General features: G+C 35.9%; 5 protein-coding genes across 5 annotated transcripts; 1 reads left to right on the plus strand and 4 right to left on the minus strand.

Annotated features, from left to right (window-relative positions):
• Positions 1-321: 321 nt before the first annotated feature.
• LOC130467539 (replication protein A 70 kDa DNA-binding subunit B-like) lies at positions 322-2501 on the minus strand. Its single transcript, XM_056836077.1, has 9 exons — positions 2343-2501; positions 1990-2263; positions 1823-1910; positions 1606-1727; positions 1421-1499; positions 1218-1347; positions 966-1123; positions 756-876; positions 322-663 (listed from the first exon to the last, which is right to left on the minus strand). The coding sequence occupies exons 1-9, from the start codon at positions 2499-2501 to the stop codon at positions 469-471; spliced, it is 1326 nt and encodes a 441-aa protein (XP_056692055.1). The 3' UTR covers positions 322-468.
• Positions 2502-2756: 255 nt separating this feature from the next.
• Positions 2757-4823, minus strand: LOC130467540 (uncharacterized). Its single transcript, XM_056836078.1, has one exon. It carries the CDS (start codon positions 4821-4823, stop codon positions 2757-2759), a length of 2067 nt encoding a protein of 688 aa, XP_056692056.1.
• A 132-nt stretch (positions 4824-4955) lies between these two features.
• On the minus strand, positions 4956-7772 carry LOC110778018 (uncharacterized). The gene is made up of 4 exons (XM_021982577.2): positions 7469-7772; positions 6179-7380; positions 5905-6088; positions 4956-5818 (listed from the first exon to the last, which is right to left on the minus strand). The coding sequence occupies exons 1-4, from the start codon at positions 7770-7772 to the stop codon at positions 4956-4958; spliced, it is 2553 nt and encodes an 850-aa protein (XP_021838269.2).
• Positions 7773-11978: 4206 nt separating this feature from the next.
• On the plus strand, positions 11979-12712 carry LOC110778021 (multiprotein-bridging factor 1c). The gene has a single exon (XM_021982579.2). The coding sequence runs from the start codon at positions 12103-12105 to the stop codon at positions 12538-12540; it is 438 nt and encodes a 145-aa protein (XP_021838271.1). The 5' UTR covers positions 11979-12102; the 3' UTR covers positions 12541-12712.
• LOC110778019 (aldehyde dehydrogenase family 2 member C4) lies at positions 12613-18175 on the minus strand. The gene is made up of 9 exons (XM_021982578.2): positions 17986-18175; positions 17753-17895; positions 16193-16576; positions 15802-15891; positions 15088-15261; positions 14649-14786; positions 14339-14476; positions 14173-14234; positions 12613-13539 (listed from the first exon to the last, which is right to left on the minus strand). The coding sequence occupies exons 1-9, from the start codon at positions 18089-18091 to the stop codon at positions 13266-13268; spliced, it is 1509 nt and encodes a 502-aa protein (XP_021838270.1). The 5' UTR covers positions 18092-18175; the 3' UTR covers positions 12613-13265.
• Positions 18176-19186: the final 1011 nt, after the last annotated feature.

The following is a 19186-nucleotide window of genomic DNA, read 5'->3' on the forward strand; positions in this document are numbered from 1 at the left end:
CCCGTGCGGGGTTCTAACTCGATAAGACTATTCATCTTACCTTAAAAAAAAGCATAGAAAGTATAGAAACATATAATGGTGACAAAAACTGATTCGATTCAACGACAATCTGATAAGAACTGAAATTCGAAAGAACTTGTTACGCATTAAATTGTCATAAAACCGATAGGTTCTGTATAAACTATGATCCAATATGAATATACTAATATTTTATGCACGCGATGCGTGCGTGAATTTTAGAAACTTTATTGTGCCTATTATTTCATGCACGCGATGCTTGCGAAATTTTACAAATTTTAGACACTAATAATCATTCGCAAAGTCCATATTTTGCGACATTGAGGTCATACAATACTCGTAGCCTTACATGACGAATTTAAAGCTATTAAAAAAAATTAACATTATTTTGATACAACTAACATATCCTATTGAAAAATCAAAATTGAAGTACATACAAAATAGTAAATATCATTTTCTTTTTTTGCTCGCAATATATTTGTTTAACCACATGCACTCCTCCGCCCAATCGACATGCAACACATATCCAACCGTATACGAATGTTCAGGATTAAAATCTCCAATTGGTGGATGTAGCACCCATGAAAAAGCTCTGTTTCCGAAACATGCAAATACTTTTTCCATCACTCGATTACGTCCATTAGGCTGCATGAACGTTAAAAAATATATTCAAATGTAAAATCAACATGAGCTAATATTTTTAAAACAATTATGTTGTTAGAGTATTAGATTGAAACCTGTTGAAGTACTGATTTTATTTCAGTAGCTAAACAACCTAAAAGGTGTTGTGCAAGATCGTGTAATATTGTGACTTTCAAATTACCACTTTTATCAAATATGGTAAGTCGAAGAAGCAACCTATAAAACGAAATTAAATCAATTTATTAATATAGATATTTACCAATATATAATGTGTGTTTAAGTATAAAAAAAATTTAGATAGTTACCTTGGGATAGTTACAGTGTTGGTGAGATTGCAAGATTGACATTTTTGTAGTCCTTGAAAAATGACAACCTTTTTTAGGCAACGATTGCATGCCTCATATATGATGTTATCAACACTATCAACGCGACATGCATATGCAACAACTCGACAGTATTGAACCTACCAAAAAAAAGACGCAAAGTCCGACAATTAAGTACATAATACCGTATTTAATTTGTTGACAACACTCAAACTTCAAGGTTAAAAACGATACCTTTCTCACGCTGGGAAATTGAGATAATCGGATACGGGGAGTGTTAGAAATATCAATCGACGACTTTAACGAAAAAGTCGACGAACGAAACCAATCTCTCCTTATCTTTGCCAATTTTTCCGATTTATACCTATACGTGAAAAAAGTTGTGAGCATAATACTTAAGGTTATGTTGTACATGTATTTGGCGAGATTGTGCGTACCATGTAGATAAGGATGTTGTTTTTTCATTAACCGGGTTAACATAAACCCTAGTGTGGTATCCCGTGGAAAGATATGTACCTGTTTGTATTTATCAATTAGAAATATTATCACAGCTGGATATTATACTTTAAACTACATATTAAAAAGACAGCATTTACTATATAATTTAATTTGGATGATGTACCATAGAAGCTCTTGACATGCAGACCACATGCTACAATGATTGGTGCCACGTCAACATGATTAAGATTTTCATCAAGAACGTGCACAAAATCATTCCAAAGTGTTAATTTAATAACAGTCCAGCTGCAAGTAGAAATTAAAACAATATTAAGACAAATTTATCGAAATAAAGGTAAATTCGATTTGTAATTAACATTTTAATAATTTAGAGGACTTACGTTGTATCCATTATTGCCACGTCTCGCTTAAATGAATCCACACCAATATTCTCAACCGGTGAAACGTATAGGACCAATCCCATTGCATCTAAAACATCATCAATGTTTCAATTAATAAACGACATATGCATGATAACTAAATATTGAAAAAAGGCAAACAAAAGTACCATAAACTCTATCAGTACAGTCGATGTGACAACTTAATCGGTTCAACTGAACCAAATTGTAGTGGAATGAAGGTATGGAAATGTCATCCTCCTCTTCACGTATCACATTTGTTTCTTCTTTGATGATCATCTGTTTCCAATTGGGGACAATTTTGTTTTTCCCTTCAGCAAATATCACTTGTACAGCAAGGAGTATATAAATGAATCCCTCTTGAAACCGTCCTATAAACTTTTCAATCGCGGGGCCGAAAATATTGCACTGTATGGCCTGACCCTACAAAAGGAAACACATGAAAAAGTTATGATATAGTTCAGATTCAATGAAAATTTGAATGAAGCGTAAGGTCATTTACCTCAACATCGACAAAAATCATTTTCCATGTTTGCTTGGTTGTTCCTTTATGGTTGTAGTTGAAAATATCATAATTGCGAATCAGTCGGGCTCGTACATCATATCGTTGTACCCCGCTAGGATATAAATGCTCAAAAGTTGGATAATGGTACTCTGTCATCCTGTAAAGTTAGTTCAGAATAAAATTAGAATTACATAAACCGAAATTCACAACGTATGAATAGGTATATCACATGAAAAGAAAGTTATGTACATGAAAACATTTAATTACTCCGATATATAAAATTCACATCTCTCAATTCGTCCGTAGCTATATGGTAAATCAATTATTATTACAAAAACTACTCAATGTCAAGAATACAATAACGTTTATTACAAAATTGGAAATAAAAAATAATACTTTAATTCCGTATCTCTAATCATAAGACAACAAAACTTCTTTGTACACAATATTTTTAGTGAATATGCCTTCACAACCTTGAACCTTTCCCTTTTCTACCACGATCTTTGTCGTGTTCTCTGAAATTCCTCGTGATAATGCCACATATAGCTGGCCGTGGCTAAATACATGATCAGGGAGGAATATCCCAACATGTGGAATAGTTTGTCCCTGAGACTTGTTGATAGTCAAGGCAAAACTCAACTTCACAGGAAATTGCTTTCTGACCATCTCGAATGGCAATTTAATATCTTCAGCAGTTTTCAAGGGAATTCTTGGCAAAAACACTCTGTTCCCCCTAGAATGTCCGGTTAAAATCTCAGCATCAATGAAATTGTCCTTTAATGAATGGCAAAGCAACCGTGTTCCATTGCAAAGACCATGTTTAGGATCAATATTTCTCAAAAGCATTAAGGGTACCCCAGGTTTCAGGGTGAGAGCATGGGGAGGCAATCCCGACGCAGAAATCGAATTCAAAAACTCTTGTTGATACAAATTTCTCTTATCTTCAGGAACAGAATCAAACGAATAATACGTTTTTCCTTCTCCGAGAAACTTTTCGACAACCTTATTATTTATTCTATCAGCGTCTTCGTTCAGGGGTGTTGTGATCGCCCTTTCAACTATAAAATTTCCATCACCAACGTGCTCACTTAAATTTGGAAAGACCTGGTCGATCAAAGCCTCGATCGAACTATCTGCCACTGTTGGTATAATCATGGCAGTGGGTAACCTTATCATCTGATCTGAAACAGTAGGTTCATTACCGTTCCCAACAGAGAGTAAGAAATTAGCAAAGCCGTTATCATCAATTGATCTCATATTTTCTCTCAAACGCAAAATACGAATGTGTCTCCACATAGGGGACCTGACAAAAGATGCGTCAATCATTTGAGCTCTAGTTCCATTTCGAACCACCGGTAAAACCTGTCTGAAATCACCACCGAACACAATAATTTTCCCCCCAAACGGCAAGTCATTCCCCATTAAATCCTTGAGTGATCGATCAACAGCTTCAAATTGATATCTGTGTGTCATTGGGGCCTCATCCCATACGATAATAGCAGAATTTTTTAGGAGAATTGCAGTTTTAGAACGTTTGGTAAATGAGCAAGTTGATGAGCTGTCTGGATTAAGTGGGAGCTGAAAAGTCGAATGTGATGTTCTTCCCTGGTGCAACAACGTTGCTGCAATTCCAGATGTTGCAGTGGGGATAACTATTTCGCCTCTACTTTTTACAGTAGCAAGAAGGGCTTTGTATAAAAATGTTTTTCCGGTGCCCCCAGGACCATCGACGAAGAAAGAACAGCCAGCCTTTGAAATGACAGCATTCATTATTGTGTCGTATGCAACTTGTTGGTCACTATTGAGAGTGCCAACGCATGCCAAATCCTCATCTGGAACCGGAACAGAAAAGTACTCTTCCATGATAGAAGGAAGCTCGTCAATGTCATCAGTACATTCGGGTAAGCTTGGCAACTCTGTGTAGTCAGAAATCCTTTTTCTAAGTGGTCTTAATAACCTATCTATGTCTTGCAAAAGTTTGTTAGTGAGGAAAACATAATTACTTGTTGTGTTTGAGGCTGGATAATCCTCAACCATGTAAGGGAAAAACTCATCCCAGAGTGCTCGTAATCCAGTTGGTTGACAATATACCAATATGGTTGCAAATAACCGACGTAATGCAGATGGCATTCGTACTGAACATGCTTCTAAAAGACATTGACGAATGCTTTCGTCATTCTCGATTAGACCGAGGGCTTCAGCTGCAGCCCTGAATGTAGGGTGTGTGACGCCATTGATCGTTCTTAAATGTTCGAACGATGTACGCTCCCTCACATGATTGAGTAACATTCTCAAATAAAATCGTTCTCCTTCCAATGGTGAAGCTACATACAATCGACCCATAACTCGTTGTGTACTTTTTCTCTTCTGCCATTCACGTGAACTCGTTAACCATCTGTAATGCTCAGGAAATTCTCGATAAAGATATTTCCTTGCATTTGGATCGACTGAATTCATCTTGAAAAATTCAGTGAGCATCGTCTTAGAGTTTCTTGGGTTCGCTAACACGCTTGAGATTTGCTGGTTCCCTTCGAACCTCACTTGATGCATGTTTGGCAAATGAACCTGCAAACGATCTACGGCAGGACATATTCTAGTCATGGGGAATTTTTAAAGTTTCCACATAGCTTCGGGTGCACAAATCCACCGTGCATCAACATATTGTGCAATCTCATCTCCGTTATGAACTTCCATTGAAACTCTATCTGAACCCTTATGGATGTACTTATACAGATATTTGACACACTTGATGCTGCTGCATATCTCAATATTGATGTGACAATCGTACTTTAAGAGCAAAAAAGGATTATATGGGACTACCCACCAATTATCTACACGAACTCGTGAATTCTCACGCAACGGTACTGCTGGACGATCTTGTGGACGACGGTAAAGAGGATATGAGTCATTGCCTTGCTTTGTATCATTGGAGAATTCCTTAGGGAATCCTTTCTTACAACTTCCTTGTTTCATACACGGGGATTTGTGGTTGAGAACACCACATGGGCCATGAATCATGTGTTTAAGAACTGCCTTATACAATTTTGGTTCTTGTTGTTCATCAGGAATCACTGCTCTCACAATCTTATCAAAGTCATCCGGAGTGGTTAGCTTGTCATTTTGATCAAGAATTAATAACATATGAACATGTGGAAGACCCCTCTTTTGGAATTCAATCACATATACATAAGCAACAACCGTTCCGAGGACGCCCCTTTCGAGAACATCCTTTTTCAACTCTTCAAGTTTAGCATGAAAAACTCGTGTCAGCAGATCTGGACGATCGTTTGGAACTTGTCCGGCCAACAATTCTGATTGTATCTCTGGCCAAGATGGATTGCATGTCATTGTAAGAAATATATCGGGCTTGCCGAACTTATGAACCAATGCCATGGCATCTTGATACCTCTGGTGCATATCTCTTGGACTTCCAACGAATGAAGATGGTAGTATGGTCCGTCGTCCAACATTTTCTGCAAATAGACATTATATGAATTATGTGAAACAATGTATGAATTATTGAGTGTAATATAATTGATTAACTTAAATCAATATGGACCTGTGTTATGCTCTCCAGCATTTAAAGAATCCTCTAAACCCTTGTACAAATCAGCACGTATCTTATCTTGGTTGAGTGCAATCCACCTCAAGTTATTGGCTTGCATTTTGACACAGTTATCGACAACAAATTGTTGCAGTAGACGACCGCCTCTTAAGATTAGAGAATCAAGATGTTGTCGCATCTATAACACAAAATACTTGTTTTGGTCATAAAGGTCTAAGTATATGATTTTTAGGATAAGGCTTAAAAAAGAGTTATTAGAAATATGCACCTGAAACATGTATGCATAGAATTCCCGGCATGTCAACTTCTTACCAGTGGAACTTCGACTGTTTAAATCCCAGCCGTAAGAACCATAAGGGAACAATAGAGGATACTGCAGTGGGTCATAATAACCGGCAGTGTCTTTGATATAACTTAGTTGCCCAGTTACTGACTCTACCATGATGTCCCTATCCTTCAAGTTGGAAATGTCATCACCTCCAACGACAACTGCTGCTACTTGCGAAGCTGTCGGCATCGAGTATTGATGTTTATTTGTAGGTTGCTCTTTGATGACAAATTTGCAATCACTTAAGTCACTACGCTGAGCAAGATGACGGAGATTGTGGACAAAAGGATTGTGAGCATTCAAAATATTCTTGATTCTGTCGATGACATCGAGGCGTAATGATGAATTCTCTGCTGCACGATTTTCATTTTCATGCTCAGTATCATAAATGTAGAGTTGAAGAAATCGAGGACGATCTCCTTCGTTCAAAGGTAAAAAACCTCCAATACGATGGTAAATTGAACCTTGTGCACGGAATGTGTAAACGCCTTGACGTGCATTTGCTAGTTCGTCATCTAAATGAACTCCCATTGAAGTGAATGAAAAGACATGGTTGTACTTACGAATGTTTTGCCTAAAATGAGCCCCATATTCCGATTGATCAGAATATAAATCAAGCATATCAGAGGATAATGGAAAATCAGGTAATTTGACCTTCCCACTTAAGCAACATAGTTCAGGAGATTCACAATGGAAAAGTCGTGCTTGGCAATGCGGACATGTTTTCATGGGTGGCAAACTGAATATAGGAACCCCTTGACTCTCTTGGTAATTTCTTGCACAATTTCTATAACCAGTTCTCCCTACTTTCCAGACCCTTATATCATCAGAAATGGGGTTTGATATGTTGTTGGTGTCGATTGCACGACTTTCACCGACATTGAATAATATGCCAGGCATGCGTATTTCATTTTCCGCCTCAACAAAACGCGGCAATTCCACATCGTCTGAAGTAGGGTATGTTATACGTGCATTGGTTGTACTGCTCTCGCCAACACAAAAGAATCTATTGGGCATGCCGCTTGAGTTTGATGTTGGGTCTGGGATGGTCACGGTGGGTGCACTACTTTCACCGACACTAAAAAACCGATTTTCTAGATTTGCCCGAGTATCGAGTAAACGAAGTTCATCAATAGGTTGCACTGCATTATCAAATCATGTTTTTGATTGGTTAGGTAAGTTGTCATGTTTACATACTTAAAATGAATTGATTATGTTCAGATTTCTTACGTTCACGCCTTTCACATCCAGTCGTGACATTGTGGGCACGATTTGTGATGTCTGCCATAGCCCTTCTAACTCCCAAAGTGTTGGGAGTATTGGTAACAATCACAGGCCCTTCCGAACATGGAGTTTGAGGTTGGCTTTCAGGAGTAGCTATAACATCTGATTGGTTTTCACATGCATAGCTGAGTCGTCTTTTTGCATTTTGACGATCTCTTTGTTCTGGAGTGAGTGATTTTCTCTGTTGTCTTTTTTTATCCCTCCATATCGACCTTTGATCTTGCATACATTGATCTCCATTCTCGTCCATTATGAAACTCTAAAACTACACATTAATTTGGTTACTATAAGTTGTTTGCATTGTAATTTTGTTGCAATATATAAACGGATAAATGAAAATATTCATTTTGATGCATTTTTTTCCTTTTTTGCTAAAACGAACGTATAATTTTAAAATAAATTAAATATTTTATGTTGTTTCCTTTCGCTTTTCTGTTTTACTTAAACGAAAGTTTATATTTAAATTAAATTCAATATTGTATTTGAATGTTTTTTTTATATGCTTTTTTACTAAAAGGAAAGTCAAACATAACTTGTGTTTTTTTTTTAAATTTTCGTATTAGTATTCGAACTTTAGATGATACTCCGTATTTGGTTCCGTTTATTTTATAAACCACCATAATAGAGGTACAAATTTTCGTTTTAGTACAGTTTAAAACAGAGGCCCATTTTGTTCTCAAAGCCCAATCCTTTCCATACTTAACAACAGAAACCCTATCTGATGTTGTTGTTGTTATCCGCCGTTCCTCTCCCAAGTCAAACTTATTTTCATTTGTTGCCTCCCTTCTCTCTCATCGTTTATCAGATCTCCATCTTTTCTCTCCTTCATCTTTTCTCTCCTTCATCGTTTATCAAACCCATATACATAGATGATTTAGAAGAAGAGCTGAACGTAGGCTTGGATTCTTTCAATACAACTGCGGATGACGGCAGCGTCGAGGAGGTTAGTGCTTCATTTAGTTTCTCACCTTCTCCAAGTTACATGCTGAATTTCCATGTTGAATTGAATTTAAATTCTTAAGATTTTGTATCCGAAATAATGGGTTTATTCCAATTTAGACTTTTGTTTCTGATTTGTTGTGTATAGGTGGCAGTGCAATTGATGGTTATGTATGAAGAGTGTTTGGAAGGAAACTATCAATCAATCCAGAAGTTGAAGCAAATGAAATCACCGCCTATTCCTCTCCCAACTCAGATTAAGGCTTTTATGTAAGATGTTGGGCCAAAAATCGCTAATTTAACTAATTCAACTCAGATTAAGGGTATTTTGTAAAATAGGCGCAAGTTTTTTCTGATTGGAATGGGTATTTAGGATTTAATTTAGCGATTAATTGTTGAGTAACTAACTGATTTTTTTTTTTGGTTTGCATGTCGTATCAATGTGGAGGGTAAGGTCGCTGGCTGGGCGAGGCGATGGGCGAGGCGCTGGGCGAGACGCTGGGCGAGGCGCTGGGCGAGGCGATGGCGAGGCGTTGGGCGATTGCGAGGCGATGGGCGATGTTGGGTAATGACCCTACCTAGCTTATGTTTTACATGCTCTGTTAAATTGCGTGCCTAATTTAAGTTTGTTTTAATTTGGTGAGATTTTTTGTTACTATTCTTGGTTTGCCAATTATTTGTATGTTTCTTGAATTTAACGTTAATTTAACCATTATTGGGGTTCATCAAATTTTTTTATCTGTTAATTTGAGAATTTGTTAGGTTTTGAGAATTTAACCATTATTGGGATTTCGTCTGTTAAAGTTGATATTTTGAGAATTTGACCATTATTGGGGTTTTGTCTAATTTGTTGTTACTATTATCGATGTCTAGTTGTTTGTATCTGTTAAATTTGAGAATTTTACTTTATCACGATCTTCTCGTGATTTGCAGTGGAGGAATATTTGAGATTTCCGGCTTGATTTGCAATTGTAATTGAGTACTCAGTATATTTGCAATTGTAATTGAGTACTCAGTATATTTGTAATTGACAATAAACTTACAAATTGGTAGATTTGAACTGAATGTCGTTTTAGAAATATTTGATGAATTGTGAATTATTTGTTGATGTTTTATTTGTTCATTTGATTTTGCTTTTTCTGAGACTATTGGGTGTTGTCTATTCCGTATGGGACACTAAAACTGCAATTACTAAATTGAATTTGTTTGACAATTATGATAAAATTGGTAGATTTGAACTGAATTTCATTTTAGCGATATTTGATGAATTGTGAATTTTCTGAACATTGATTGTGGAATAGTGATCTGTTTTTTGATGTTTTAATTTGGTGAGGTTAAGTGTTGGGATTATATTCTGAGTTGTGGAATTGGGATTTGTGAATTGGGATTTGTGAATTGTGATTTGTGAATTGTGGAACAGTGATCGAATACTTGAGTGCATAGGATATGCATACCTTAAGTAATTTTTTCCCCTAAGACTATTTATAAGTTATAGCTAGATGTAATAATCAATTTCTAATTTTATAGAACACATGTTTAACCGATTTACATGATAATTAAGAAGGGTATTTTAAAATCAACTAACAACTTATTCAAAAAAAAGCATGAAAAGTAATGTGTAATAATTATTTAAAATCAATAAAAAGTATGCATATTAATATTTTGTTAAGAGTTTGGTGGGCCTACCTTATGCCGTTGTTTATAGTATGCCTTGATGAACTTAACACCCAACTTGGAATTTAACTTAAAACCGAAATTATAACCTGCAAAACAATAATTTATTTCAGATTTTTTGATTTACATAATTGAATTAAAAAATGCAAACGCATCTGGCAAGAGTACTATAAATTTAACAAAAGAAATGCAAAAAATCTGAGATTTGACTTGGGAAAGCAAAGATTTGAAAGATGAGGAGTTTAGTTTTCCTTCCAGATTTTAAACATTAAGAATTAACCGTATGTCTTTGGTTGTTGTACCTCGTTATGAACTTCAAACCCCAATTAAATTCTAATGTGATTGCAATTTAAAATTTAAAAAATTATGATATTATTTAACCAAATGCATAAATTGAAATATAAAATCATTAAAAAGCAAGAATATATGCATATTAATATTTTGTTAAGAGTTTGGTGGGCCTACCTTATGCCGTTGTTTATAGTATGCCTTGATGAACTTAACACCCAACTTGGAATTTAACTTAAAACCGAAATTATAACATGCAAAACAATAATTTATTTCAGATTTTTTGATTTACATAATTGAATTAAAAAATGCAAACCCATCTGGCAAGAGTACTATAAATTTAACAAAAGAAATGCAAAAAATCTGAGATTTGACTTGGGAAAGCAAAGATCTGAAAGATGAGGAGTTTAGTTTTCCTTCCAGATTTTAAACATTAAGAATTAACCGTATGTCTTTGGTTGTTGTACCTCGTTATGAACTTCAAACCCCAATTAAATTCTAATGTGATTGCAATTTAAAATTTAAAAAATTATGATATTATTTAACCAAATGCATAAATTGAAATATAAAATCATTAAAAAGCAAGAATATTACCTACCTTATACGTTGAGATCTGCAAAATAAATTAATGCAACAATATTAGAAAAGAACATTGGTTTTATGCATAAAATCACAAATTTAATTACGATTTTATTTTTTATATAGCCTTGTATACATAAAAATTATAATGTTATGCGTACAATATTACACTGTATTTGTATGCATACACAGATTTGTGATTTTATTTTTTGAAAGTGTTTAATTTCTGTTTCTGATTGTATTTGTTTTGCAAGGATTCATACGAAAAAGTGTACTTACGTGTGGGCGACTTCAAGAAGGCAGAACAGTGATGCAGCAGTAGATTTCTGGAATTTTTTCGCCTCTTCTGGTTTACAATGGAGTTTTTTTGGATGTTTTTGGTTTCTGCAATTAAGTTAAAAAATTTAAATTGTTTAGCTGTATTGTTCTTGTTTTGTCTTGTAATAATTTTCGTTTCATTTAGAAACTGTAATAATTGTCTTGTTTTTGGTTTTCGTTTCATTTAGAAACTGTAATAATTGTAATATTTTATTTTCCCTTTTTTCATTCCTTTCCTGATTTAATCCATCAATCAACACTAACTTTGGTAACTGAGTTAAAGGGGATTTTATTCTGTGGTAATGGGCCCATATTCTTCATTTTGGGCGTTAAATTCTTTCAGTCAATAGAGGTCTGTAGGGCAAACAAACTGTAGAACTCTGGGGGGGTATTTTTGACTTTTAATTGGGGGACACGAAAAGTGACATTACCAAAATGTCCCTCAGCTGTTCCTTTATAGAATAGAGATGATACAAGACGAACAATAAAATTCGGAATTCCCATTTTACCCTCTAACTTGTTCCCCAAGACAACTCCCAAAATTACAAAAACCCAGCCCACAGTTTCTCCATTTCCATTGTCCTGTACCACCTAGAACCTTCTACCTTCCACTTTAGTCCTTATCCACCCAAAAAAACCTCCCCCCATTTCTCCAAGAACTTTCCAGATCCCCTTCCCCTTATAAGTACCCTCTTTCTCTCTCCTACCTTCTACCTCCATTATAATTCCCAAAAAGCATTTCAATCATAAATTCTCTCTCTTTTAGAACTCTCCACGCAAAAATGCCAACCCGACCAGCTGGCCCAATCTCTCAAGACTGGGAACCCGTCGTCCTCCACAAAAACCGCCCAAAAACCCAAGACCTTCGGGACCCAAAAGCCGTGAACCAAGCTCTACGCTCCGGCAAAGCTGTGGAAACCGTCAAGAAAGCCGTCGCAGGAACTAACAAAAAGGCACCCGCCACCGTCGTCAACGCTCGGAAACTCGATGAGGAGACGGAGCCGGCGGCGCTAGCCAAGGTCGCGGCTGAGGTTCGTCTAGCTATTCAGAAGGCAAGGATTGCGAAGAAGATGAGCCAAGCTGAACTAGCTAAGTTGATCAATGAACGGCCCCAAGTTGTTCAGGAGTATGAGAATGGGAAAGCGGTTCCTAATCATATGGTTCTTGCTAAAATGGAGAGGGTTCTTGGTGTTAAGCTCAGAGGAAAATCTGGAAAATGATTTTTACGAGTCCTTATTTTCACTGATTTTTTGGTGGTTGTGTAATTAGGGAAAGTTTAGAGTTATTTATGCGGTTTGGGTTGTTGGTATAGCCGTATAGGCATGGAATATGTACTGTGTAATCAGTAATGACTTGGTAGAAAGGAATAAATTAAAGATTAATTACTTGCAATTTACTAATTCGTATTCATTATTCATAATCTCTCGTCTGGCCATGGGCGAGCACGGATCAAAATTCAAAAGTTATAGCCAGACGGATCAAAAGTGCACTACTACAATTTTCAGTTAGGTCGGTTGGCGATGGTCGTAGAGTTGTAGGTATGGACTCTATGGAGCTTGGTTTGTATTGGTACCGGCCTTTCGATCATTTGGGCTACGGATATAAAGAATGAATTATGGGCACCGGCCTTTCGATCAGTTCCATACTCCCATATTTTGTCACCACTCCCTTCTATATTTCCAATATTCCATTATCGATTGATATTATTCATTCGTACAAAATATGCAGATGATGTAGTCGAGAATATTTTGGATAAAATCCCTTCAAACTTTACTATCTTAACTAGTTATCGATTATATACTAGTGCCTGATTGAAGACCGAAAAACAAAGGTGCATACATTACAAGCAATAACATTTTACAAACTCGTTTATGCAATAACCCAAACCAGCAAACTGAAAAATGTAACTTGTTCGAGTTTGGAAAAGATCCACATTGTTGATAATTTACAGCCAAGGGGAGTTATATATAGGAGTGACGACAGATTTGACTTGAGTGTACATATAGAGCCCGTCAAGTCCGTGTTCTCTCCCAAACCCGCTCATTTTGTAACCACCGAAAGGTGCATCGTCATCAAAACCAAAGTAGCAATTGATCCAAATGCTTCCTGCTCGAATTGACCGTGAAACTGTGTTAGCAATGTCTAGGTTCTTCGTTACTATTCCAGCTGCTAATCCATATTTTGTAGCGTTTGCTCGTTTAATGGCTTCATCTATGGTTCTGCAATTTGTCATAAGACACACAAAAATTTAGGTTGAAATGGTAAAAGGTTATGCAACTATAAGAATCAAACTCATAGTTCAAATGTAAGTTATGCAACACCATAGGGTATTCGAAAAAAGTAATACCCTGTGGTGTTGCATCTTTCTTACATTCGTAGTATATACGAAGTAATTCTAACAATCCTTAGTATATACGTAGTACTTCGTATATAAAGATGACTGTAGGTTGGGTTTGGTCGGACTTCGTGTTGAACCCACATTTCTTGGGGTTGAATAAGCCCGGCCAATGACAAGCCAACTTGTTTCTTGCCGGGCCAAAAATTTCAACAAGGTACACAACCTAAATCCACGTACCCTCGTGTCGTACAAGGTCGTATCTAAGGCTAATTTCACTCAGTTTAATGATTTTGTTGTATGAGGTAGTGTCGCGCATGCTTTGTCGTGTTTTTAACAAAACAAAGCGACCCCAACCAAGCCTAAGACACACGACTTCGTGTATATGTTGGGCCGTGCCCATAATCAGCCATGTTTTTTTAGTGATGTGCTGTGCATCGGACCAGTTCGGCCCAGTGTCATAAGAATATATGTTGCGTTTACATGAACGACAATCATTTTCCATGACTGAACTTACTTGAACTTCATCAGAGACATGACAGGCCCAAATATTTCATCCTTGGCTATTTGCATATCATCCTGTAGAAAGTGGTAGCAACATAAGAACTAAGACTTTATTCTTCTTTTGTACAATTCTTTTTGTATTTATTAATTTCAATAATGTAAAAACAATAAAAACGTACCTTGACATCAGAAAATATGGTAGGGCAAATATAATAGCCTTGTTCACCATGAGCCTCACCACCAACTAGTAGTTCAGCTCCTTCTTCCTTTCCTTTTCGAATGTACGAAAGCACCCTCTCAAATTGCTTCTTATCAACCTACATTAGTATCGATACATACATAAACTATGTTTTAACAAATGAGAAAATCAAAATAGTTAGTTGTTGCAACTATTTCTAAACGCATGAAGTGTAATTAATCATAAGCCAACTAATATATGACCCTTACGAGTAAGACATTAAGTAGTGTTAACGACTAATGTTAGATCACCTGAGGTCCTTGTTGAACTCTAGGATCAAAAGGGTCACCAACAACCCAAGATTTCGCCTTTTCGGTTAGTTTCTTCGCCACCTCCTCGTAAATACCTTCTTGAACAAGAATTCGAGTACTGGCCACACAAATTTCTCCCTGAAATTATTCAATTACAAGAACTGCAATTAGTTTTTCATTAATCACAATGTTGGTATAATTGATACAATTGCTAAGGGCTCGTTCACTATCATTGTCAGTTTTTTTTTTTTTTTTTTTTTAAAGTCATATGATTTATAGAGAATAATGTACATAATCTTTTGAAAACTAACAACAACAAATTGAAAATTACTTTTTTGCTTTTTAGTTTTATATAAAACAGAAAACTGCAAAGAACAAATGATGTTAAACGGCACTTAAGGTTTTAGGTATTGAAAATCATTAAGGTATACAATTGTACCTTATTAAACATGCAACCTTGAAGAGCAAGCTCAGCTGCTACCTCAACATCAGCATCATCAAAAATGATGAGTGGGGATTTCCCACCAAGTTCTAAGGAGACTGGTTTTAAGTTGCTTGTTGCTGCTGCTTGCATTATTAGCCTCCCTACCTCTGCAGACCCCGTGAAACTTATCTGCAAAATTACCGAATTTCGTATATATAATAGTCGCATTATGTAACATTATAGTTTATCAACCCCTCAAAATAAGTATGTAAGACATTAAGTACGTGATACGGAGTATAGTAGTACGCGGGAAAGTATCATTGTGAGACGGTCTCATACTCAATTTATAAAGATGATTATAGGCTGGGTCGTGATTCGTGTTGAGTGTCACGGGTATGGCCAACACCAAGCCCACTTATTTTATGTCAGACCGAACCGGTCCAAAATATAAAAATGGAGGCCCAGACACGGCCAAGCTCACAAGCCATAAGACCACACATTAGTATTTATGTTTAATTTCACTCAATTTAACGTGATTTGTTGTGTTGTGTCGTGCCGCGTCCTTTCGAGCTTTTTCTAAATAAATCCAACCAGAATCGGACCCACGACCCATGACTTTTTGCTTGTGGTAGATCGTGCTTTTTTCACGCTAGGATATGTCGTTCCTTTGTCCGGCCTGACCCAATGACATCTTTATCATCACATTCATTACGGTTTTGGCTTACATACCTTGTCAATGTCCATATGAGAAGCAACTGCAGCACCAGCAGTTTCACCAAATCCATTCACAACATTTAGCACTCCATCAGGGACACCAGCCTACATGTTTAAAAAAAAACGTAACACAACCTATTAAAATAAATAAACGTAAGATGATCAAATTAAGTTGTGCGATGAATACAATTAAAAAAAATTCTTGAAATATGTTTTGAATTGGTTAAGTCAAACAATCAAGTATGAAGATTTAATTAACACATTGTTGTGATCCACGTTGAATCTTTATTTTCTTTATATCGTTTTTAATTATCTTTCTTACATCCATTATAACAAACTGGTCAGAATCGAGTTATTAATATCATATAGTCATGCAGGGGAGCTAGCGTTTGAATTATAATCTTACCAACTTGGATAGATGAGCATAGAAAAGAGCCGAAAGAGGGGTTTGCTCAGCCGGCTTGACCACCATGGTGCAACCAGCGGCTAAGGCCGGAGCCACCTTTAAGAAAAACATAGTGGTTGGGTAATTCCATGGTATGATATGACCCACCACCCCAATTGGTTCTCTTAGGGTGTACCCTTGCATCGCACGTGACATCTTCAACGTCTGTCCATGGATTTTATCTGCTGCTCCTGCGTAGTACCGTAAGCAGTGGGATGCACCTGGGATGTCCAAGATCTTCCCCATTGTAAAGAGTTTTCCTGCATCTATTGAATCCAACGCCGCTAGTTCTTCCACGTGTTCTTCGATTAGGTCTGCAAATTTCATCATAATCCTCCCCCTTGCCTAAATGTGACAAAAAGAAAATTAAGTTTCTTCATCATCATACAAGTATTATTTTGGGAAATAATAATGTTTAGGCTAAAATATAAATGAAATATCAATTATTCCTCTATAAATTCTTATTTAAAGGTGGTGTACAATATATATTATACGTCGGAGTAAAAGTTAACTCAAAATGTTTAAATTTATCTAGGTAAAATTTATCTATTCTTTTAGTGATAAATTTTTTAATTTTAATAAAAATTATTCCTTCAAAATCATTGTATAAAATTAGTCATTTAATCCTTTAAAATGAATATTCATCAAATTAATATTGTTTTCCTAATATAAAAGTTACTAAAAATTAGGTAAAAATTATCCCAATCTACAATAAATATATAGTCCATCTTATAGGTGCAAGACTTTTTATTTCACCCCTTAATGCGTGATTTTTTTTGCAAAACTTTGTTTACACTTCAAAACGCTAAGGAACTTTAGACGGGTACAACCGTACAACAATAATAACCAAGTATTAGTCCCAAAATGGTTGGATCGGCTAACATACATGAACCATCGTATCAAAAGAAACTGTCTGCATGTTTAATGTGAAGTAAAAAGTAAAAGATCAAATTATTTTTTTCCTTTTACTTTTTAAAAAGTAAAAGATTACACTACAAGAAACTGTACTATTAACGATAGAAAATCCGGTCGCTAAAGGCAATAATTGTTGATTAACGACGGGATTTTCCGTCGCGAATCCGTTATAAAAGGGGCCGTCGTTAACCCGTCGTAAAAGACATTTGTGATGGTTGTTCCCGTCTTTTTTAGGTTGTTATCCCCGTCGCAAAAGCCCTTTACAACGCGATTTTTACCCGTTGTTATTAGGTTGTCATAAAAGAGACAGATTTTTGTAGTGTTAATTGTGTTTAAGAGAGTTAACATGCAAGAAACTTTAATCAGTTATTTAAGATAAAAAAGAAAGATGGAAGGAGCAATATAATCCATAATTCGAACTATTTCCCTAAAAGTATACATGTTTTGTTAGATGTTAATTCTATTTTGATAATATGGACATGTTCAACGGTAGCGTTTGAGGTAGCGGGTAGAGTTTAACCTATTCAAAACGCTGTGAAATTCAGAGTACGATCGTGTTGTATAAAGCAATGAGGTATGAGACTAGTGATAGAGATGGAGACTTACATAACCAGACATACGAGGCCATGGTCCATGGTCAAAGGCTTCACGAGCAGCCTTTACAGCCAAATCGATATCTTCCTTATCTCCTTCTGCAACTCTTGTTATCACTTCACCATTTCTTGGATCAATTGTCTCAAAACTTTTTCCTACATAAGTCATTACATTAATTAAAACAATTGTTTAGGATAATCTCAATTGTTGTTGTTAACATTAATTAATTAATACATTGGACTAACCAGAAGTTGCATCAACAAATTCTCCATTGATGAAAAGTTTAGTAAACTTGATCTCTGGCATTTTGAAGGTGCATGATTCTGAGCTTCCATTTGATATATCACCCATTATTTCTTAATTATGAAGGTCTAACTTAATTGGTTGGCTAAGCTAGCTTAATTATGATCTTACCTTAGTTTCTTTTATAATCTATACGAGTACTAATAATTCAAACCGGAGCTGGCATCAAAACAGTCAACCCCCCCGCCCCTAGCTCTCATAATAATAATTTAAAGACAGGTTGCACGACAATAAGGTATTAATGTCATACTCCCTTTGTCCCTTAATATTTGACCTGTTTTTCTTATCGGGTCGTCCCTTAATACTTGACCTGTTTCTAACACTACAAGAAATTGTACTATTAACGACGGGAAATTCCGTCGCGAAAGGCCACTAATCGTTGATTAACGACGGAATTTCCTGTCGCGAACCCTCATAAAAGGGGGCCGTCGTTAATAGAAATCCCGTCGTAAATCCGTCGTAAACCCGTCGTAAAAGACATTTGCGACGGTTATTCCCGTCATTGTTTGGTTGTTAGCCCCGTCGCAAAAGGCTTTTGCGACGGGATTTTTGACCCGTCGTAATTAGGTTGTCGTTAAAGATACAAATTCTTGTAGTGTAAAAATGGAAATATTCTAACAATATTATATTATTTCTCACTCCCCCCTATTAACCCACCTACCCCCTACTCCATACAAAAAATAATTAAAAATTCAACCCCTACTCTCCCCCAACCCCACCTCTTTACACATTTCCCACTAACTACATTAAAATAATACACCACTATCAACTATTACCTACTCCCTCCGTTCCAAAATGTTTGTTACGTATTCCTTTTAGGGTGTTTCACAATGTTTGTTACATGGGAGAATCTTTCCTTTTATAAACTTATTATACTATTATTTTTTGTGCCAACTTTTAATTTTAATTGGTCCAATTTTTTCAACTCATTAAATTTCTTTACAATTTCCCAAGTATGTTAAGTTAGCAATCTTTGTGCTTTTCCATTATTGGTTCATTTTGATAAATAAAACAATCTTATTGGTTGTTGTAATTATTAGTGGATTGGAGTTTTACTCAGTTTATTTTTTTAATAAAAAACCAAAAGAATCTTTAGTTTACGTTAATAAATGTGCAAAAGTCCAAACGTAACAAACATTTTGA

The sequence above is a fragment of the Spinacia oleracea genome, chromosome 2 (genome assembly GCF_020520425.1).
Source record: "Spinacia oleracea cultivar Varoflay chromosome 2, BTI_SOV_V1, whole genome shotgun sequence".
In the NCBI taxonomy this organism is placed as follows: Eukaryota; Viridiplantae; Streptophyta; class Magnoliopsida; order Caryophyllales; family Amaranthaceae; genus Spinacia; species Spinacia oleracea.

Bases quoted from the DNA above. Each gene is read 5' to 3' on its own strand.
- LOC130467539 (XM_056836077.1), bottom strand. From the start codon at position 2,501: ATGACAGAGTACCATTATCCAACTTTTGAGCATTTATATCCTAGCGGG. The intron at 1,348-1,420 runs GTACGCACAATC...TTTCACGTATAG, and splicing joins ACAACATCCTTATCTACATG to GTATAAATCGGAAAAATTGG. The intron at 664-755 runs GTTTCAATCTAA...ACGTTCATGCAG, and splicing joins TAAAATCAGTACTTCAACAG to CCTAATGGACGTAATCGAGT.
- LOC130467540 (XM_056836078.1), bottom strand. From the start codon at position 4,823: ATGCTCACTGAATTTTTCAAGATGAATTCAGTCGATCCAAATGCAAGG.
- LOC110778018 (XM_021982577.2), bottom strand. From the start codon at position 7,772: ATGGACGAGAATGGAGATCAATGTATGCAAGATCAAAGGTCGATATGG. The intron at 7,381-7,468 runs GTAAGAAATCTG...TTGATAATGCAG, and splicing joins TGGATGTGAAAGGCGTGAAC to TGCAACCTATTGATGAACTT. The intron at 5,819-5,904 runs GTCCATATTGAT...GTCTATTTGCAG, and splicing joins TGCTGGAGAGCATAACACAG to AAAATGTTGGACGACGGACC.
- LOC110778021 (XM_021982579.2), top strand. From the start codon at position 12,103: ATGCCAACCCGACCAGCTGGCCCAATCTCTCAAGACTGGGAACCCGTC.
- LOC110778019 (XM_021982578.2), bottom strand. From the start codon at position 18,091: ATGGGTGATATATCAAATGGAAGCTCAGAATCATGCACCTTCAAAATG. The intron at 16,577-17,752 runs GTAAGTCTCCAT...TGTCACATTTAG, and splicing joins GGCCTCGTATGTCTGGTTAT to GCAAGGGGGAGGATTATGAT. The intron at 15,892-16,192 runs GTAAGATTATAA...TTAAACATGTAG, and splicing joins ATGCTCATCTATCCAAGTTG to GCTGGTGTCCCTGATGGAGT.